General features: G+C 41.9%; 1 protein-coding gene across 2 annotated transcripts in view; it reads left to right on the top strand.

The window, feature by feature from the left end:
• The window catches only part of TMEM178A (transmembrane protein 178A), a 50,244-nt gene that overhangs the window by 24,918 nt on the left and 2,164 nt on the right, over window positions 1–23,162 (top strand). The window contains exons 1-3 of one of the 2 annotated variants that reach the window (XM_077843518.1): window positions 4,793–5,028; window positions 11,965–12,078; window positions 14,568–14,705. In XM_077843518.1, the coding sequence (XP_077699644.1) occupies window positions 14,600–14,705 (106 nt within the window). In that variant the 5' untranslated portion in view covers window positions 4,793–5,028; window positions 11,965–12,078; window positions 14,568–14,599. Of the gene's footprint in view, window positions 1–4,792; window positions 5,029–11,964; window positions 12,079–14,567; window positions 14,706–23,162 lie in introns of those variants that run through there. The other variant, XM_077843517.1, reaches the window with a different exon arrangement.

Below are 23,162 nucleotides of genomic sequence, written 5' to 3'. Positions count from 1 at the left end.
TAGAAAAAGTCCTATTCATTGATGTCTATACTAACTGAAGAAGTCATACTGAAGAGTGAATAAAGCTTAGATTTGCTTCCTACACTGACTGGACATCATCCAGAATCCAGAGGATTTGAATTTCAGGTGTATATTAACAACAGCTTTAGATTCATGTTACTGTATTAAAACAGGCTTTGTTCGAACTGTATTGATCTCTCTGAGGTCAGCCTGTCATGACCAGAGCCAAGAGTAACCAGCAACAACTGTTGGTCTGTCCCTGTTACACGGTATCCCCCGAGGGGAGGAAAATACCACAGGGTACTAGTTGGAGCATCCACAGAGCCAATAGCTGGATTTGGTTTCACATGAGTCAGGGCCTGGGAAGAAGATATGGGATAGGGTGTCGGTTCTTGCCCGTGGCTGCCTTCTTGCCAATGGCATAATCATCTTCGCCCTGCCCACATTGGCAACTATGAGCGGAGAAGGAATAGAACCTATCTCCTGCTGAGAGAGAAGGTAAAGGCAGGGAGAGAGAAGCAGAGCACACTCCCCCCGTAAGCCACGTAAGATCCCATCCTCTTTAATCTCCAATCATGAATCCCTGTCCTACCTGTGAATCGCCAACTGTGTACCATGATGGTTCTGAGAAGTGGAGAATCCCTGGTTTTGATTTTTCAAAATTGTATTACTTTTTATTATAGCTATGACATAATAACTACATTGAGGGAAATTTAAAAATGAATTCAGCCAACTGGTGGTCATCACCGCCTTAACCCCATGACAGTTTCCACTCGTGCCCGGGATCATGCTTGTCTGAGCACTGTTCTTTCTGGTTTGCTCCACTGACCATCCCTACCCCTTGCCTTTTCAACTTCCTGTGATGATGTTTGCTCCCCCTGCAGTATCTGTCAGGCTGTCATTGAACCCTCCCCTCTTTGGCCCCTAGAGATCATGTGTTTACAGTACAAAGAACTCACCAGAGTCTTGCCTTTTAGGAATAATCCAGTTGTCTGGGTTTGTGCAGATAAATAAAGTAGCAGTAGCAGTAGTAGTAATAATAATAATGACAATGAGGATGGAAGCTAACAGTAACAGTATGATCTGTCTCTTTTAATCCTCCTCTGAGATAAAGGGACTACCCCTGTCCATATATTACAGCTGAGGAAACTGATGCCCAGAGAGGTTAAGAAGCTTGCTAGGGACACCCAGCTAGGGAGTGGGGAAGCCAGCGTGCAAATCCAAGCTGTTTTGCTTCCCAGAGAATATAGAGTGAACACAGATACAATTTCACACAAGTGAGAAGCTGATTCTCCATTACTAATAAGAAACAAGGATAGCAGAACAAGGTAGTATGTTGTGGAGAGAGAGTCGAAACATGGAACAACTTTCACACCTCTCAGGCGCTTCCTAGGTTAAACACTTGCTCTCAGTTGCTTTTACTGTATTTGGAGTCTTATTCACCTTCATCTGGAACTTTCTCCTATACAGTGGCCACTAGCCACATGAGACCCTTGAGCATTTGGGATGAGACTTACAGGGAAGGATCTGTGCTATAAGTGGAAAACACCAGGTTTCAGAGATTTAGTGTGAAAAATGTATGTAAAATATCTCAGCTAATAGGGGCGCCTCTTTGGCTCAGTCGGAAGAGTATGGGACTTGTGATCTCAAGGTAGTGGGTTCAAGCCCCACATTGAGTGTAGAGATTACTAAAAAAGTAAAATGTAAAAAAATCTCACTAATAATTTTCAAGACACTGACTGTATGTTAAATTAAAATATAATACACTTAATCTTACCTATTTACTTTTATAGCGTGGCTATTAGAGAATTTAAAATTCTCTCTATGCCTTGCAAATTCTCTATATTTCTACTGGACAATGCCACTCTACGGTCACTAATTTTGTCCCTTTCTCCTCTCAATTCTGGAGACATGGTGATGGGTTTGCCCTTGAGGCTTGACTTCAGGATTGGTTTTGGCCATTTGAGGCTTAAAAGTCAGTGTTAGGCTGCTAAACTCACTGTATTTGGTTTATTTACCTAAGGGAGGGCTGTTCACATCCTTTAAAGGAGGTGACGAAAAAAATCTTTTTGTCTGCTTAGCACCTGATTCCCTCTGAAATTAAATCCCTTTGATGAGGACATGACAGCTACCCTGCCCCGTGACCCCAGGATGGATCTTTCCTTTCAGACCGGGATGTGTGCAGGTAGAGCTGGTGGGAAAGAGCTCTTCATTTTTCTGCCTGTGGGCCAGTTATGGAATTCCAAGTTGCCTTTGAAATGTTTTAGGAAACAGTGCAGACTGTTCACTGACCCTTTCATCTGGCGGAGAACCCGAAGCAACAATTACACTGCCGTTGTCAGCAACTGTTGCTGCCATAGCTCTTTAACATCAGGGATCCAGAAAGAAGTCACAGCCTCAGTTCTTCAGGAACTTGGGACACGCCAAGGGAGGCAGACTTTCTGATCTATTAGGAAAAGACTGAGAAATCGGGAGCCAGATTGGGAGGCTCAGCCTCTGACATCACAACAAAGCCAGAGAACGGAGTGAGGGGCATGCACTGCTGTGTTCCTTCGAGAAGGCATTTTGTATGAAGCCATTGAACCTGGAGGGGCTTAGGAGGTTTGAGGTTATGCCAAGGTGATGGCCGTATGGCTCTACAAAGAAATGGGCTGACTCTGCCAAGGCACATACCTGGGAGGGGTGGAGCTAGCCCTGGGCACCAGATACAGTGAGCATCAGTGAGCTGGGGGTGGGAGGGAACAGGGATAAATGACGGGTTGAGAGCCTGGGTTTGATTACAGGGAAGCCAATGGTATGTTCTTGGATAGAGGCAAGCTAGAGCCAGATGATGGAAACCTCAGGCTTTACTGCTCTTGGGGACTACCCTCTGCTCCCCTGCTTTTTCTCATCTTCTGTTTGCCCAAGTGTGGAGGTTGGTACATTAGCCCAGCATTAAAGCTATTTAAGAGACAGTTATGTGGCATTTACTGTGTGCTGGGTACTTTATTTTAAAATAAATACATAATTCTACAATAAAGACATAATTACCTTATGGGCAGTAAAACTGGGTCCCACTTATAGTAATCAATTTAAAGAAACACATTAAGTATGTGATACTGTAAATGGTAGGTGGATATAGCAAAAATCTTAAAGGCTTTCATATTCTGCATTACAGATGGGCCACCGAGGCTCCAGAGGCTCTAGATCTTCACACAGCAGATTTATCCAACAGTGGCATGAGGGTGGGTTGGAGGGTGGAGGGAAGAGTGGCAAGGAGGCCAGTTGGCCAACAATCCGGGAGTGAAGTGATGGGAGTTTTGCACTGAGCATGAGTGGAGAGAACACGCCAGAGCCCTTGGTTAGACCACAGTTTAGGCAGCTGTTGCACACGTCTGTTTATCTCTCTGTGCACCTGGCTTAATCTGTGAAGCACATTGAGGGTGCGGACTCCTAGCGTGTGGCAATAGTTCTGTGTGGTAAATGTGAGTAGGTGCCAAGAAATATTTCATAACCAAATGCTGACAGTCATCGAGTTCTTCGGCTGGCTGTATCCCATGCTAAGTCCTTGAGTGAACTCTTTCATTCCTCACAATAACAGCACACACTATCTGCTGCTCTTTCCCCTCTTTTACAGATGAGGGAACACAGGCTCAGAGAGGTTAAGTGATCTGCCAGAAGTCACACAGCCAGGATTCAAATCCAAGTCTGTCCGAGAGCAAGGCCTTTAGCCACCACACACATTGCCTCATCATTGACTGGTACTGTGACTTTTTACAGCATCTTCTGCTGTTTCTCACGTTTCTCCCTCATTTCACCTAGGGTATGGGTTTCTGTAACCCAGCTTAGAATTTGATTCATCTGTCTAAGCACCAGAAACAATAGAAATTCACCAGACCCATGCCTAACCTCCATGCGGCATATTTATGTATCTTCTTCTGTGGTTTATATCATCATTAAAGTGGCTCTACTTGGCCCTTTAAGAAGCTAATTAATCACTAAATATAGATCACAACTTGTTCTTTTCAACCCTCTGCGTGTTTCTTCGCCCCATTGTGTGATGCCATCTGGTGCTATGAGCTCATGCTTTTTGTGTTCCTTTGCAGGGAGCCAGATTCATTGCTCTCTATGCCCAGAAAGCCAGTTAATTTCAAAGTTTGCATGCATGGCTTTGAAAAAAATTTGAATCTAATGCCTCCTTGTGGATTTTCACAGTATCACTCTTTAACACAACATTGCATGGAACGTCCGTCTTTACCGCCATCCACGTTAGATGCGCACACTGGTCTTTTCATCATAAAGGACCTAATTCGCCTTTGGCAAGCTGTCAAGCAACTCCAGGTCTTTTCCTGTGTGATTTTTGTCAAGTTTCATTTTGTCAGTTTGAAGTGTATGCTGTAGGAAGCCAGACCTTCGTAATATACTCACCCCTTCGGGTCTATTGGACTTTCTGCTATGGCAGCAGAACAAGTGCTCGAGAACAAGAGCATCAAAGAGCTAAGGCCGGCCTCAGTCTGCTGCTGGTCTGTCCGGCTCCCGCCGTCTCTGATTCTGCCTCGAGTCTCTAATCGTCTGTCCAGGGAATGGAGCGCAGGAGCGCTTGCCAACTCCGCTGAGATGCCCTGGGCTCACCCCGGGCCGCAGGCCGCGGCTTGTTGAATGCAGCCTGTTACCCTGTAACCGCACAGTCCAGACCTAGCCACCCTCCACACCTCCTTTCTCGGCTCATTTCAGAGCGCTTGGCAGTTTAAATTTAGCCTGGGAGCCTAGTGGGAAGGGAAGGTAATTTGGCTCCGAGCGCAGCTTACCTCACTCCTGGCAGCCCGGATGCCCCCGGGGAAGCAAGGGAGCCCTGGCCTCCTGCCTACCTCCTTTCGGCGGCTCTTCCTCCCGGGATCCTACCTGTTCCCAGCAAGGGGCTGAGGCCGTGAGCCCCGGGAGCCCCGCAGCGATGTGAAAGGAGCCATGCACGTCCCTAGCGGGGGTGTCCTAGGGGCAGCCCCAGTCCACACCCCGTTCCCAGCACTGGGCAGCCTCTGTGCGATGCAGGTAGGATGCAGTCACCCAGTCACCCCCGGAGCCCAAGCAGGCGCCAGATAACGTTATTGGGAAGCATGGATAATATATAGACAATTCGTAATTGTCTCAATTCGTAATCAGCTTTGTTTCCACAAGAGCGTATGTTGTTACTAAATTGATAAAATGCGTTTTTTCACTTCAAATCGATAGTTTGCTTACTAACGACAGTTCTAACCACTGTCAATTAAGATGCACTTCAAAAGATTAAGAATTTTGAATTTTCCTGAGTGAGTAGTATGCAAAGTTTGGGGAACAGTACATGTGTTACTACTTTGCAGTATTATGGCCTCAGGCTAGTTACTTAACATCTCTGAACTTCGGATTTTTCTACCTACTTAATGGAAGGAATCATACTTTTTTTTTTCTTAATGTGGTTCATGTGGTTGTGGATGAGTATCAAATAGATTTTGTCAAAGGCTTTTTTTGCATCTATGAGATGAATTTGTGGTTTCTGTGCTTTATTCCATTGGCAAGGTCAATTATATGAATTGATTTTCATATGTTGAAACAATTTTACATTCATGACATCAATCCCACTTGGTCATGATGTACAATCCTTTTTATATATTGCTGAATTCAGTTTGCCAGTGTTTGTTGAGGAATTTTGCATACCTCTTCATAAGGAATATTTTCAATTATTCTTTACTTGTGATGTTTTTGGGTTTTGTTTCGGGAATAATACTGGCCTTCTACATTGATTTGGGAATTCTTTTTTTAAATGTTTTATGAATGATTATTAATTTTTTAAATATTTGGTAAAATTTACCTGTGAAGACATACGGTCCTGGACTTTTCTTCATTGGAATATTTCTTTTTAAAATATTTTATTTTTAAGTAATTTATACCCAAGGTGAGGCTCAAACTCACAACCCCTAGGTCAAGAGTTGCATGCTCTACTGACTAAGCCAGCCAGATGCCCCATCACTGGAAGATTTTTAATAAATTATTTACTAACTCAATTTCTACCTATTATAGATCTATTCAGATTTTCTTTTTCTTCCTGAGCCACTTATGGTGGTTTGTGGCATTCTACAAATTTTCCACTTCATCTATGTAATATAATTTGTTGGCATAAAATTTTTTCATAGTATTCTCTTAAACTTCTTTTTCTTTCCATAAGATTATTGGTAATATCCTCTGTTTTATGCCTGATTTTAGTTACTTGAGCCTTCCTTTTATTATGGTTAGTATAATTAAAGATTTGTCAATTTTATTTTTTTATTTTTTAAAAGATTTTATTTATTTATTCGTGAGAGACACACAGAGAGGGGGCGGGGGAGAGGCAGAGACACAGGCAGAGGGAGAAGCAGGCTCCACACAGGGAGCCCAACATGGGACTCGATCCCGGGTCCCCAGGATCAGGCCCTGGGCTGAAGGCAGCGCTAAACTGCTGAGCCACCCGGGCTGCCCTCAATTTTATTTTTTATTGTTTTTTAAAGATATTATTTATTCATTTGAGAGAGAGAGAGAGCACGAGCTGGTGGGGGGAGGTAGAAGGAGGCAAAGGGAGAGGGAGAAGCAGACTCCCCCCTGAGCTGGGAGACCAGCGTAGGGCTTGATCCCAGGACCTGGAGAGCATGACCTGAGTTGAAGGCAGACATTAACCATCTGAGCCACCCAGGCACCCAAGACTTGTCAATTTTATTAATCTTAGTACTAATTTTTGGTTTTGCTGATTTTGCTATTTGTCTATTCTCTATTTCATTTATTTATACTGTAATTATATAATCTTTTTTCTTCTGCTTAGGATTTAGTTTGCTTTTCTTTCCTTAGTTTCTTAAGGTTGACAGGTTATTGATTTGACACTTTGTTTTTTAATGTAGGCATTTGCAGCTATAAATTTTCCTCTAAGCATGTTAGCGGCATCCCATAAATTTTGGTGTGTTGTGATTTTGGTGTTTGTTTTCACTAAGGTGCTTTTAAATTTCTCTTGTGATTTTATTTTTTGACTCACTGGTTGTTTAGGAGTGTGTTACTTAATTTTCATAAATTTGTGAGTTTCTCAAATTTTCTTCTGTTATTGATTTCTAATTTCATTGAAGGATGGTTAGAGGACATACTCTATATGACTTTAATAATTTTAAATTTATTGAGATTTGTGGTCTCTCCTGGAGATTTGTGGTCTGTCCTGTATGTGCACTCAAAAAGAATGTGTATTTTGCTGTTGTTGGGTAGAGTGTTTTATAGATGGCTATTTCTCTAATTGTTTTAAAGTGTTGATCAGGTCTTCTGTTTCCATGTTGGTCTTCTATCTAGTTGTTTTGTCATGTTTGAAGGTGGGATAACGGGACGCCTGGGTGGCTCAGCGGTTGAGCGTCTGCCTTTGGTTCCAGCGTGATTCCGGGGTTGGGGATCGAGTCCTTGTGGGGAGCCTGCTTCTCCCTCTGTCTGTGTCTCTGCCCCTCTCTGAGTCTTTCATGAATAAATAAAATCTTTTAAAAAAGTGAAGGTGAGATATTGAAGTTTCCAACTATTATTGTTGAATTGTCTATTTCTCCCTTCAGCTTTTGCTTCCCATATTTTGGGGGCTCTGTTCATGGGTAGGTGCATATCTGTTTATAATTTTGTAAATTCCCAGTGGATCGACCATTTTATCATTCTAAAATGTCTTTGTCTCTAGTAACATATTTTTTTCTTGAAGTTCATTTTGTCTGATATTAGGACAGCCATTCCTATCTCTCTTTTGGTGATTGCATAGTATATATTTTTCCATACTTTTACTTTCAGCTTATTTGTGTCTTTGAATCTAAAGTGTGTCTTTTGTGGACATCATATAGTTGGATCATGTTGTTTTATTTATAATGCTAATCTCTGTCTTTTGATTGGAATGTTTAATCTATTTAAATTTAATGTAATTCCTCATAAGGGAGGACTTAGGTCTGCCATTTTGCTCTTTTTTGTATGTTCTTCTACTTTTCCAGTACTATCTTCTTCTGTTAAGTAAATGTTTTCTAGTAACCTTTTAAATTCCCTTTCGTTTTATTTTCTATGTATATTTTTTGTTATTTTCTTAGTGGTTATTTGTGAATTACGATTAACATTTTAATTTATAACAATCTGGTTTGGGTTAATACCAGCTGAATTTAATTTATATATAAAAGCTTTGCTGCTTTACAGCTCCATTCCCTCTCCTGTCCTTTGCACAGTTATTATCATACAAATTACGTTGTATGTTCCTCAACACAGATTTATAATTATTGGTTAATGCTTTATATCTTTTAAATCAGATAGGAGGCAAAAAGTTACAAAACACACAATACATTTATACTGTCTTTTATGTTTACTCATGTCATGACCTTGACAAATAGTCTTTTTTTTTTTTTTTTCAAGTGGACTCAGTTACTGTCTTTTCATTTCATTCACATTCCCTTTAGTCTTCATTATTGGACAGATCTAGTGACTAGTGACTTATTCTCCCAGTTTTTGTTGAGCTGGAAATGCCTTATTTTTCCTTCATTTCTGAAGGATGACTTTGCTGCATACAGAATTCCTGATTATCTTTCTTTCAGTGCTTTGAATTCATCATCTCCCTTCTGCCTTCCATAGTTTCTGATGAGAAATCTCTTCTACTCTTTTGAGGAACCCCTCTATGTGATAAGTTGCTTTTTTCTTGCTTCTTTCAAAATTCTCTCTTTGGCTTTCAGTTTGGGTGTGGCTCACTATAGAGTTTATCTTATTTGTAGTTCATCAGATATAAGGATGCATGTTTTTCATCATATTTGGAGAATTTTTGACAATTATTTCATCAAATATTCTTTTTGCCCCCTTTTCTCTTTTCTTCTTTCTGGGATTCCCATTATACTCACGTTGGTATGACTGGTGGTGTCTCACAGTTCTTGGTGGCTCTGTTTATTTTCTTTACTCTTTTTTCCTCATTTTCTTTAGACTGGACAATCTCAATTGACCTATCTTGAAGTTTGCTGATTATTTCTTCCATTCCTCTAGTGGACTTTTCAGTTATTTTTTTTTTTCTTTTTATACTTTCTGTCACTTTACTGATATTCTCTCTTTGGTGAGACATCATTCTCATACTTGCCTGTAGTTCTTTGGATATGATTTCCTTTAGTTCTTTGTACATATTTTAAGCTGCTGATTTAAAGTCTTTATCAGATAGGTCCAACATCTGGGTTTCCTCGATGATAGTTTCTACTGATGGACTTTTTCCTTACCCTTGGGCCATATGTCCTTGTTTCTTTGTATGTTTTGTACTTTTCTGTTGAAAGCCTAGTATTTGGGCACCTGGGTGGCTCAGTCAGTTAAGCATCTGCCTTCGACCTTGGTCATGACCCTGGGGTCCTGAGATCGAGCTCCGTGTCAGGTTCCCTGCTCATCAGGGAGTCTGCTTCTTCCTCTCTTCCCTGCTCATGCTCTCTCTTGCTATCTTTGTCACTATCTCTGTTGCTATCTCTCAAATGAATAAATAAAATCTTAAAAAAAGAAAACAGTATTTAAAATAATATGAGGTAGCAACTCTAGAAATTAGATTCTTCTTCCTCAGGGTTGTTATTGTTTTACATTATTGCTGTCAGCTTGTGTTGTTAAAGAAAGAAGTATCTTTCTTTAATTCTGTAAAGTCTGTATTCTTTGTCATCTGTGACCCCTGAAGCCTCTGCTTGACTAGTTTCATGTGAAGCTGCTGGACAGAGATGTCCTTACTTGCCTGGAACTAAGAAGTCCCAGTCTTTGCTGGTGGGCTCTGTGTGTATGTTGGGTTAGTCTTAAACTCTGCCTTAGCCTTCACTCCCTGATTGCGTGGAGTCTCAAGGTCAGCTTGAGGATGACTATCAAGTGGAATGACAGTTTTGAAAAATACAGATGCAAGATAATAATACATTTGCAGTGTATTATCTGCTAGTATTCTTATAGCAGATGGTTTGTTCTTCGCAAGCACAGGCATTTTATGGCTTATAAACATCTAACTTATATGTAAACACCTAACTCATATGCCTTAGACCACATAACCGATTCCATGGACTCATGTTGAAAAAAAACACAGAGTACAGAATAAGAGCTCTGAACTTTGGGAGAATCTGTGGTTTCATGAAGTAAAAAATTAAAATCTTCCTCAAAGCGGAGAGTGTCTTGGGCAGGGTTTCTAGAAGTGAGATTCAAGGACAGCCTGCCTCAGAATTACTTAGGATGTTTGTTAAAGTTCAGCTTCTTGGCTCCATTCCAAATCTTTTGATTTAGAGCATTTTTGGGTGGGTCCATCCAGGAATCTACGTTTTTAACTAGCTACCCATTAATTCTTAATGAATACTGCTGTGTGAGAAACCCTTTAAAGAAGATAATCCTAAAGGTGGTTTCACATCAGAGATGGGCTCATGATACAGACTATGCTCAAATGTGAATTTCCACCTTTTAATGTCTGATTTCTAAAAAATTCACTTTATTTCTATAGTTCATCAACTCCCATCAATTATTTGTATCTATGAGGATTTCTTTCTTCTTTTTTTAGTTGCTGCTAGCATTATCATAGGGTTGAGGCTGAATTATGGGACTCAGAAGATTCCAGGGGAAAAATCAGCCCATATTTATTTATGCAATAAAAGGATAGGTTGGGAGGGAGGGTAGGAGAAGGCACCAGATAAAGCAACAGGTATATTTGCCATTTCAAAATACTGTACCTAGAGCTGGCCATGCAACCATAAAAGGTAGGGAAAGTTTTTTTCTTTCTCATCTCTACTTTCCCCCCCCCCTCTTCTCTACCTTTAATATTACTCTTTCTCTTGGCACCCAGAATTTAGGTCAGTAAAATTTGTATTAAGGAAATACATCAAATGAACAAGGGGTGGTGGAAAGGGATGTGGGTGGGGGGATGGGGGTGACTGGGTGATGGGGACCGAAGGGGGCACTTGATGGGATGAGCACTAGGTGTTATGCTATATGTTGGCATATTGAACTCCAATAAAATTAAATAAATAAATAAATAAATAAATAAATAAATAAATAAATAAATAAAAAGGAAATACATCAGCTGCCTTGGAGTTAAATAGGTTCTTGAAGCTTGTCTGGTGACTGAATCACACCTAAACCACCAACTTTGAAGGTTGTCTTTATGGAATGGTGTCTTCTGGTTTCCAAATAACACACTTCTGAATGAACTTTTTGATGCAACTTGTTTGAGAGTTTGAGATTGGGTCAAGTTCAGGCACATGTAATTTATCCGGGTTAACTTAAAATTTTAAGTTCATTTCCCCCAGCCATCTGTATACTTTTAGGCCATTTCTCCTTGCCTGTGTTTTGTGTTTAGTTACTATAAATTCAATGTTGAAAAACAATTAGAAGAATTTAGATCCTTATCAATTTTAATATATTCAAAAGTGAAACCTGATTTTAAAAACTATTTCAGGGGTGCCTGGGTGGCTCAGGTGATTAAGCATCTGTCTTCAGCTTAGGTCATGATCCCAGGGTTCTGGGATCAAGTCCCATGTCGGGCTCCCTGCTCACTAGGGAACCTACTTCTCCCTTTCCCTCTGCTTCTCCCTCCTGCTCTGCTCTCTCTCTCAAATAAATAAATACTTTTTTATTTAAAAAAATATTTTATATCATGTTTTAGGTTTTTACTGCTCTGACTTGCCTGTATTATTGAGTCATTGAGAGATTCCTATCCCTTCCCCCCATTCAACACAGTTTAGGACACATTACTCTGCCATAGGTCTCCGAAATTCTATTACACATGCACAAACTAGGGACGCCTGGGTGGCTCAGTGGTTTGGTGCCTGCCTTTGGCCCAGGGTGTGATCCTGGAGACCCAGGATCAAGTCCCACGTCGGGCCCCCTGCATGGAGCCTGCTCTCTCTCTGCCTGTGTCTCTGCCTCTCTCTCTCTGTCACTCATAAATAAATAAAATCTTAAAAAAAAAACCACACAGACTAGTAAATAGCATTTCTTATTTCCTTCAAGGTATTGCGCAGAGATGCACGGCTATCAAGTACCACTTTTCTCAGCCAATCCGCTTACGAAACATTCCTTTCAATTTAACCAAGACAATTCAGCAAGATGAATGGCACCTGCTTCGTGAGTATTTCTGGGAAAGGGTCAGAGAGGAAATGGTGTCTTTCTGAACAAAAAGTATTCCCACCAGCCCTCTCAGGTTTGAACCGAAAGATGTTATGCTGATCACTTATGGGCCTATGGGCCCAATCTGACTTGGTCGGAGACTCAGAGAGGCATTTCACTGTGCTGTGGTCACAACTGCAGTCACAACTTGTTTACAGATCAAATGTGTGAAAATCAGGCCTGAGGCTGTGTGAGATAGGACAGTGTGTGTTTCTGCCCTGGTGGCATCTGTACACAAATGGCCTCCTGCATCTTTCCTCTACCAAGTCATCGGTACAAGGACCTGCTCTGCCACTGGTCTTAGTAAACCAAGGAGATTATACTTTAGGTACTCTCAGTTTTGTTTTGTTTATCCGATATTCATTTTAGCTACCATGTCTATCTCAGATCTTGGTCTTTCCACTAAAATATCTTTATAAGTGTATGTTGTAATTTTCCCAGAGGATGTCTGTCATCAGAGGATATCTTGACGATGGGAACTACTCTTTTTCACTGTCAGGAAAAATGTGAAAATCTAGAAAGGATCATGCAGTGACACTAAGGAGAGATGATATTTACCCGAAAATTGTTGATTCATGCTGCCTGCTGATGGATGACTCAGGAAAGCAAAATACTAGACCCTAATCAGAGGTAGACATTGTCATTTTTCTAATGAAATAAGTAGGAAGGACATTGGCGATTGTGTTTGGTGACCAAGGACACTGCAGAAAACCAAGCAGAATCTCATTTGGTGAGGAAATCTCTGCAGATCAAAAGCCTCTGTTTTGAATTACAAACATGAACATGGAAGCTCTTGTAATACTGCTATAGTAGAGGTCTTACGTCAAACATATTATGATTGGCAAATTTAGCACTTGGAAAGTCATTGGCTAAAATGTGGTTTATTTCTTAATAGTATGACTTCCTGAAAATTCTTTCTTGTTGGATGATCTTAACAAGCATTCTGAGCAGATCTGAGTTAGAGTTTTATCTAAGTGTTTTTATGTCTGAATTCTTTATGAGCATGTTTGGAATTCTTTGCCTTAATCAACAGTCCAGAAAGCCACGTAGTCACTGGATTTAAGTGTGGTGAGAAAAGGTCAACATAGAAAAAAAAAAAAATAAAAAAAAAAAAAAAAAAAAAAAGGTCAACATAGAAACCTGGGAAAGAACATCACTTCTTTACTTGAGGAGTTTGTGGCTTGCTGTTGCCGAGTAAGACAGTATTTGAGCTCTCTTTATCTTTTTTGAGGTTCTTATAGAAAGATAGTTCCAGCATTTGCATGCATAGCTCTTTCTAAGAAAGTCACATTTGGGGAACTGTACCATGTTTACCAGATAAGCTTAACATGTCTGGTACTACTATAAATCCTATGTGAATTTTATCTGAACCTTGTGCCTTTTAATGGTTGTAGACAATAGAATTACTACTTAAACCACAGGGAATTTAGGAAGTTGAGATAACATATTATGACGTTTCCCCTGCTTTGATGTGGATGTCACAAAATGACTTATCCCCTAAACATTAAACTCAGCCCCTTTAAATGATCTCTGCTCCTGACCTGTAGTCTGAGGTGTCTACACTTCCTCTTCTAGGTAGTAATACTCTGTTTTCATATAAATGTTCTGAGCTGGAATGAGAAACCCCTTTAAAAGAAAGGAATGGTCCATGTGTTCCCAGAGCTGTTGACTGGCTTCTGGGGCAGCAGATCTATGCTTGGGCTCTATTGTTTAGGAAGAATCATACATATTTACCTAACAGTTTTTAAAATTTAATTCATTAAAAAAAAAAAAGGAACAAGAAAATAGAAGTAAAATAGCAGAGGGTGGGCAATCAGAGTGCTGCTTTAGGATAGCAGTCAGAGTGAAACTACGTCCAGGTACATGTAGTTGGTCCATCTCTTGTTTGCCTCAGATGTGGGGAGGGAATGGGCTTCTGACCCAGGGATCATGATTGTGCCTTTGTGACAGACAAAGACAAATAAAATAATTGGTACCCGTGGTGCTCAGGTAAAACCATATTTCACTGCAGCATACTTTATGTAGGCTCTTTCTCCAAAGCCAGATTAAGTGTAGCCACTGCAGTGGTGGTAAGAGGTATTCTCATTGCTCTTCTAAGGAAAGTAAAGGTATTTCTCATCCCTACCTCCTTCTCCATTTACTAAGTAACTTGCTCTCTATTACCTAAGTTGGCCCTGGCATTGTCCTCTGGTCTATTCTCTTCATGGTACAGACTTCTCTGTAGATTCAGAGAAGGTAGACTCTGGGCCCTGAATTTGTTGGATCCCATCTGTCTTCTTGTGGAATGCCTGGGGAGAGACTTCTCAAACCACCCCAGCCCCACAGACCCCAAGACTGCCTGTGCCACTTACTAGTTTTTATAGTGTATACAAAGCTCTTCATTCTCTAGTTTTCATTAACTTTGCTGTTTCTGCTTTTCATTTTGAATGTTTGTGTTTCGAGAGTAGATTTGAGAAGAATCACTGCTGGCTTCCTCGGCATGGCTGTAGCCGTCCTGCTCTGCGGCTGCATTGTGGCCACAGTCAGTTTCTTCTGGGAGGAAAGCTTGACCCAACACGTGGCTGGACTCCTTTTCCTCATGACAGGTATGCTGAGCACCTCAGACATCTCTCCGGGTGAAAGTGAAGGTGCCTCTGCATGGGGTAGCTTCGCTCTGTTAATTTTGCTTTCACTTGTGAAAAAAGCAACCAGAGGTCATTTGGCTTTGGTGGGTAATACCGAATTTAAAGAAAACATCAGGGTTAATAATACAGGCCTGGTTTCTCCACCGTGGCCCGTTGGAAGGCTGGATGGTAATGTCTTGGGTTTAGTCTCCGTATGAGCCAGCTCTGTTTTTCCTGGCTCTGTTTCATGCCCTGTCCCTGGCCCTGGCCTGGACTCTTGGCTAGCACTGGCCACTGCTTATCAGGAGCCCACAGAGAGAGAGTGATCAGCACAACCACCTCCTGGGTTGAAAGTCAACTCAAAGTACTTCACTTAGTGATGGCGCCTTTGAGGTCATTTTTACACACAAAACGTTTCATTCATTTTACTCCACAGGTATTTTATGAGGACTTACTATGTTACCAGGCACTACTTAGGTACTAGAGACACAATGAATAAGGCAGATGGAATCCTTCATTTTCTGACGTGAGGAGACAGAGACAATAACTTGTGATAGTAATTAAAGCTGTGAGGAAAACAAATGAGGTGGAATAGGGGCCTCGGGGAACACCTTGCTGAGGTGGCGATTTCCCAGCTAAATTGTGAAAAGCAGCCAGCAGTTGGGACTGTGCTACAGGGTAAGCCAAACCCTATAGGCAAGGATGGGTTGGTATTTTGAGCCACAGAAAGAAAACCAGTGTGGTTGGAGTGCAGGGAGAAGAAGGATAGTACCTCTTGAGGTAGGAGATGCAGCCAGTGGTTTGGATTTCAATCTAAGGGTAATGGAAGCCACCAGAAGGTTTTGAGCAGAAGAGAGACTTGATCTTAAAGCAGGGGATAGGAAGAAGGTTGGTGTGTGGAAACATGACTGTGGTCTTTTTGATCAGCCAGTGGAAGTTGCTTTAGTCTAAAAACGGAGTCAGGAGCTGAGTTGACAGCTAACACTGACAGTGACTACAGGGAAGAAATCTTTTTTCCTTCGGCTCCTTCACAAAATAATTAACATGTTAGTGATTAGTGAATGCCAAGTGAGCGGTTTCACAAGCATACTCAGTATCTGAGCTAATACGACTTTGGATATGCAGCCATTTTGAACAAGCCTGTTTCCTCTTCTCTGGAGTTCAGTTTCCCAAGTGGCCATGACGGGTTTTGCTAGCACTTCTCACTTACTGGCCGCTCACTTGCTTATGCCCTCCTGTGTTAACTGTACTTGCCAACATTGGCTGACATCATTTTCTGTCTGTCTGTCTTTAGGAGTTGACAGGTAGGTGGCGCCTTGCTCTCTGGTCAGCCGGATCTGAGGCCTAAGTAACCCGAGACCTAGAAGGGGCCCTTTCTGCTAACCACCATGGGTGCCTTTCCCTCCCTCTGAGTAACGTGGGTCATTGTTGTGAGCACCCTGACAGAGTATTCAAAAATTGGAGGGCCCCTGAAGAGACTGAACAGAAAACCAATGTAAGCTTTCCAGACTTTGGTGACTGCACCAGGACTGTGGCACAGGGAGGCTAAAATTCTAGTTCCTGAGGTTTGGGAGGAGGATTTGAACCCTCAAGACAAGACATTGGGTCCCTCATGTAAAAAGAAATTTACAGAACCAGTGGGTCAAGAGAGCAAAGAAGCTGAGAGGCCTGTCTGCTGAGAGGATTCCTTTGAGTCTCTGCTGGGGCATAACGGTCATGAAAAATCTTACTCATTTTCTTCCCTCCTTTTGTTAGTTGAGGCCCCATTTTCCTGACTCTTGCTCCTGTATCCATCAAAGAACCGCAGAGTCACTCCCCCCAAACCCTGCAAAGGCCCACATCACATCCCCTTGTCAGGGAAATGAGGGGAACTATAGACAGGCTAGCCTCAGTGATGGTTTTAAAACATACTTTAATATGGGTAACATATAAATAATTTAGGATGCTCTTAGATATAAAACAATTATCAGCTGTAAAATAAATCACTGGACCATAAAAGCCAGGGCCAGTGAGAGTTCCTGAGAAGGCTGTAAGCTGGTCTGTTTTTAAATGAGAGGAGAGTGGTTGTTGAGCACTAGGGGAGCACAGAGGAGAGCTCGCAGCCAAGTACCCCACCTTTCCCTGCTGAGCCCTTGTTTCTGAGCCACACATGGACTGTAACTCTGAGCCAGACTGGCTCAGGCATCCTAAGGATTTATCATCAAAAGCCCCTATGCAGGGATCCCTGGGTGGCGCAGCGGTTTAGCGCCTGCCTTTGGCCCAGGGCGCGATCCTGGAGACCCGGGATCGAATCCCACGTTGGGCTCCTGGTGCATGGAGCCTGCTTCTCCCTCTGCCTCTCTCTCTCTCTCTCTCTCTCTCTCTGTGACTATCATAAATAAATTTTAAAAAATTAAAAAAAAAAGCCCCTGTGCAATTGTTAAACAAAAACAAAACGACCAAAACAATAGCCATTGTAACAAAAACCCTACAACTACCAAAAAAAACCCCCCAAAAACACACAAAAACAAACCCCAGACGTATAAACTTGAAGTTTGATGACCAGTCCTGAAGGACTAACAGACACAACCTAACATTGTTTTGCTTTCTTTGCTTTTTGGTTAGCTAAGCCACATTTTTGGAATGAAGGAAAAATCCTCTTGTACATCCCACCACCTGACAATTTAGGTTGTTTAAATATTTTTCTTATTCTGGACCAAATCTCACTGATGAGTTTGCCTCATTTGAAAAAAAAAAAAAGATGCTTGCAACCATTAGTCTTCCCGGTTTCTATCTAATACCGGCCATAAGCTTTCCTGTGTTGTCACGCTGTTCTTCTACTCAGTTGCTTTGGGCAGCACCGCACGGCTGCACGCTCTTGCAGGGGATGGAAATGCTGTGAGTGTTCATCGTTCCCTGACCGTAGCGTTTGGAGAGGTTTGTTTTCTTTTTTTGCTGTTTCAAATACTGCCTTTACCTCTCCTTTGTAAATACCGGGTCACTGCGTGAATCCATTGCCTGAGATGAATTAGCTGGAGGATGTTCGCGTGTGGTAGCAGCAGAGGAGAGCAACTAAGGGTTAAAAGAATTGACTTTAATGAAGCAGAAGTGTCTTCAGCAGCCCTTGTCAGCATCTCTCCCACAGATTTCTGATGCTAAACTTAGCCGCTTCTAATGCGCTGGCATCTTCATTCTCCGCCTGAACTTATTAGCCAAACCTTCAATGAAGAGCATCAGTGATGTGACAGTTTGAGATGTTAAAATGGAAACTTTGAAACAGTGTTCCTCCTTCTGCCTTATTGCTTACAGACAGCTCTTGATCACCCACATGTGGGCCCCGCGGTGCTGGGGCTCTCCCCTTCCTCTCCCCTGTGGCCTTTCAAAGGGCCTTCCAGCAGGACTTGGGGTGGACCTCACCTCCCCTCGGGGCCCCATGTGTGGCCCTTTGACTTTGTGGCCTCCGAGGTGACAGACAAATGACCCAAGAGGCACAGGTGGAGGACTGAGGGAGTAAGACATCTTCTAGCTCCCCTTCTGCTCCTGGGCTGCTGTGAAAGTCTATTGCCATCAATAGTCAAAGATGGATTGTATTAGACTGCCATGGTGGTATCATCATAACGATTATAATTTCAGTATGTGGGCAGCCCGGGTGGCTCAGTGGTTTAGCACCTGCCTTCGGCCCAGGGCGTGATCTTGGAGACCCAGGATCAAGTCCCATGTCGGGCTCCCTGCATGGAGCCTGCTTCTCCCTCTGCCTGTGTCTCTGCCTCTCTCTCTCTCTCTCTTTCTCTGTGTGTGTCTCCCATGAATAAATAAAATCTTTAAAAAATAATTTCAGTATGTGTAGAAATATTTGAGAGGGTTCATTTATTTAAAACAAGCATTTTAAAACATAACAGGTTGCTATTGCTATTGTTTTATTATCTTTTAAAATACTAGGAATCTCAAAAATTGGTTAAAGCTTGGGCCTCCCTTCATGGGGCCTCACTATCCACTGGATACATAACCCTCACTGGCAGGGCTCAGAGAGTTGTGACAACAGACAGAAAGGTGACAGGGCCCAGGCTGCCCAGCAAAGCACAAGGACCGTCAATGCCCATGTTTGATTATCTCTTCCTTTACTTCAATGCATTAGAAAGTGAAAAAACAGAACCAAAAAACCATTGTAGTAGATATATGGAATTGTCTAGGTTACCCACTGATTATGACCTAAAACCACAGGTCCTTAGTGCCTTAGTTGAAACACTGGCAGCCAGCTGTGTTTTGGAATTCAGGGTTTTTAAGTTTTCTTTTAGAAGGGCAAATATGGTGCATAGATTTTAGGTTATTTAACACCCTCAGCAGGATCTGAAATCAAGTCCATTAACATTTCTGCTGGAAAACATATGAATATTCACACGAAGTGGGATCAATAAGGACTATAAATAGCCCATGTCACATCAGGTCAGGGTTTGCATGAAATAAGATTGCTGCCATCTTTTAGAAGAAGATTGGATGTTTTTTCAGATTTAATAATTGCAGATTGTGCCTCTTCTATTTTATTTTTTTAAAGTTTTTTTCTATTTCTATTAGTCTTGTCCGTTCATTTAGGAATGGCTCTTTGAGCAATCTGTGTGAAAGTAGCATGAGGCATTTTTGCTGGAAGAGCAAAGAGACCAGAATGATGGGCAGGCCATCTTTTGAAGGAGTGAAGAAAAAAAAAAAAATCAATGTTTATGCCTTTGGGTGTTGCAGTTGTGTTATTTATCAAGCGGGCTAACCGTGGTGAAGCCGCTCTCTCTCCTTTCACACTGTGAAAGCACATCAAAGGAGGATGGTCAGAAGGGTGGGCCCAGTTCCCCTAATTACAGCTCGCCAGCTGGCCACAGGCATCTCAAGGAGTTCAGGGAAGGAAATTGGGTTGATGATCTGGGATGGCTGCATAAATTTACTTCCATCCTGCCCCAAAAAGATCCCTTCCAACGCTATAATTCTGCAATATCCCTGTATCTGCTAATTAAGAATATTGGTCGAAAGCTTTTTAATATAAGAAAAGGAGTTGCATACAGGGCTTTTCAGAACCAGTAATTCTTCACTCTTTTGAAGATGCTGCCAACAATAACCATGACCTAGCCTGAGACCCAAGAGCCTCTATCCCCAGGCACCACCAAGCTGGGCTGACGAATATCAGTGGTAGTCACAGGGGACTCCTGACTAGTCAGGGAGTGAGCCGAAAGGAAGGAAAACCTAGGAGAAGAATGAGGGAGAGGTGACTTCTCTTTTCCTGAATCTTCAGGAAGGACCACTAGACTTGGAACTTTTTGAGGGCAGGTGTGGTACCTTATTAATCTTTTCAACCCCCTGCCCCATGCCTTGCAATAACTAGATTGCTACTGACAAATGTGTAGCATGATCTGCAAGAACTTGTTCTCTGGGTAAGTTCTGCATGGCATAACTTGGGATAACCTGGTCCTTAGGTTGGTAGAACTCAATGTGTTGTAGAACTCAGTTTTGTTCGGTAGGTTTTGTTGACTCCTTGCGCTCAGCACTATTACGCTCTGGGTGGAACTTTAGTCTAGGAGGTGTCTACTACCTTGCCCTGAGATGTGTGCTGGAAAGTGGAATGGAAAGACACACATGGGGTTCCTGATCACAGCGATATCAAACCAACCAGCCAAACCATATCAGACCAACTAGGACTCATGAAATCATCTCCAAGATGATCAAGAACAGGGGTGGGACATAGTAGATGCTTGATAACTAATTGCCGAGTAACTGATTAAATAACATTTAAAATAGTAAAACCTTGCTAAGACCTATAAAAGAAATAGAAATATACTTTATACATTGACTACACACACATACGATGCTTTGGGCTGAGTTGCATCCCTCCCAAAATTCCTCTGCTTGAAGTTCTAACCTCTAGCAACTCACAATGTGACTATATTTGGAGATAGGGTCTTTAAAGGGGCGATTAAGTTACAATTAGGATGGGCCCTGATCTGATAATATGGCCGGTGTCCTTATAAGAAGAGAACATTTGGACACGATTACAGAGGGAAGATATTGTGAAGATACAAGTAAAAGACCACATCTACAAGCCAAGGAGAGAGGCCTTGGAAGAAACCAGCCCTACCAGTAGCTTGATCTCAGGCTTCTAGCCTCCAGAACCATGAGGACATTTTTGTTGTTTCAGCAACCCAAGGTTCTGGTACTTTCAGATGGCAGCCCGAGAAAACACGTGAGTACTGTGATATGTGCATACGGAACTAAAATACAATTTCACAGTATCAACCTAAGACTAATTATCCAGCTACAACAAAGATGGTTTCTTCATTTAAACCATACTTGGTGTCTTTGAAGTGAGGATTTTTTTTTCCTTTTTAAAATATCTTGAGTGGGGTAGGCCTCTTTCACAAAATCTTGTTGGGCACATTGGAAAGGATGCTTTCTCTCCCCTCAGTATGTCTCCTGGTAATAATCAGAAACAGGCCCATCCATCCCACAATACTAGCTGTGGCAGCTCTGTGTGCAAACTCTGAGAGATGTGAGGATCTAACAAGAGGAAGTCTTGCATGTGCTTTTTTGTTAATCTTTGCTTTCTTCTTTCTGAGAGCAACTGCAAAAGCATCTTGGAAGAATTAAACATGTCACGGAAAGGGCATTCCTGTGAGAGCATCTGTGGGAAAGGGGAAGGGCAGACGGGCGGGCATGTTTGTGGGCTCCTAATAACCCTCCCTGCCAACTAAGCAGAGTGAGTAAAGGCAGCAGAAAATAAAGAAGGTTTTCATGAGAGTTTGACAAGTGCTCTCTTCCAAAAAGAACTTAAGCCGCACAGAGATACATATTTATCACCATAAAACAAATATGAATAAGCGATACAGAGAAGCAAAGGAGCAATTAGGTTTACAAGGCAAGCTAGATCCAAGGGTGAGGTCAGGAGCCAAAAGCACGACATGAAGTGCCCAACTTTTGCTCATGGTGAGCCACTGATTAGCTTTAGGGAGTTTCAGCAACTCAGGAAGAGACAGAAATTCCTAGCAGTGACATCATTCACGGTGTCCATGAGGTCTACAGATGGAAGGCGCAATCGTTCCTGACATTGAGAGCAGAGAAAATCATCCTCTGTTTAAGTCCTCAGGTTAGCTTATTTCTTATAATCCTTTTCCATTCCGTGTGAAGTGGTGGAGTTATGCTCAAATTCATTTCACTGAAAGCAACTTTATGGAATTGGCAAGGGAGAGGTGCTAATAAAATCAACGTTTAGTATAAAATCAAAGGGAGCAGATATAGTATATACATGGCATTATTCTTCTTTTTGGGGGGTGGGGGCGGGGGAATGTTCTTGCTCCATGCCTCATTTTGGAATAACAGAATCACAGAAATTTGACACCTTCAGCGTTTTCAGTAACCAAGTCTCCCATCCCCCCCCCCCCCCCCCCCCTTAGATGAAGAAACTAAGACTCAGAGAGGTTAGGTAATTTCAAGGTCGCACAGTGATTCGTAGATCTGGGGACCAGGAGCTCAGCCCAATGCATTTGGGCATCAAAGGATAATTAAAGTCCTAGTTTGAACTCGAGTTTTTAGAGGTCATTAAAACAACATTACTTGTAAAAAGCCTTGCTTTTAGGCCTTCAGCTCTGTGCAGACCGTGGAATGCAGAATAGGGTTGTTTTTCCTGTGATCGGGTCATTGTTCTATTATTATATTTTACCTGTTGATACTCCAGAGATCAATTTTTTCTAACTGCCTTGTTGTTCTTTTATGAACATTCCGTAGAAGGACTTGTCTTTGTTGTGATGCCAGTGAAAACATCCATGTAAATGTAAGAACATTCGCTCTCCATGAGTTTTGAAAGAAGCAAAGGAGTATTATTTTTTTGAACAGTCTGGTCCTTTATAAAAGAATGATTTCTGTCATGATCTTTGGACAGCTCAAAGTGATATGTTTGCTGTAATAATCTGGGGCAGGAAGTCAGAAGATAAGATTTTATCCTTTTTGGAAAAAGAGAATTACTTTGGATATTAAAAACAGAATTAGACCAAGAGAAGGAAATATCAAATTATCGCAGATCAAATGTCCTTTTAATTGGAAACATTTCTTTTTCTAAATGCACATTTGGGAAGGGATTCAGGCAATGTGCCCTGATGCCATTTGGGTGCAGGCCAAGTTCTGGCACTTAAAATGGCGTGAAGGTCATCTTTATTTCCTCCCAATTGCTGCCTGCTCGGAGTTTGGTTTTCTGTTAGCGTTTCTGATCCCCAGAGCTCTATTAAAAGGATCAAGGGGAATCTGTTACTTCTGATAGTCCCCAAATCTGTGTCCCTCTTACCTATGGAGATGCTCAATGCATCCCCAAAGCAATAGTCTAGCAAACTGGTGCGACCTCCGTTGTATGCTGGGATAAACCAAAGTATGAAGAAGAGATCCACAGGACTTGGAACAAACTGGACGTTCTGAGACTTCACTGAGTGTGCCTTT

Source organism: Canis aureus, chromosome 12, assembly GCF_053574225.1.
Source record: "Canis aureus isolate CA01 chromosome 12, VMU_Caureus_v.1.0, whole genome shotgun sequence".
Classification (NCBI taxonomy): domain Eukaryota; kingdom Metazoa; phylum Chordata; class Mammalia; order Carnivora; family Canidae; genus Canis; species Canis aureus.
This window is presented reverse-complemented; position numbering and strand designations above follow the sequence as displayed.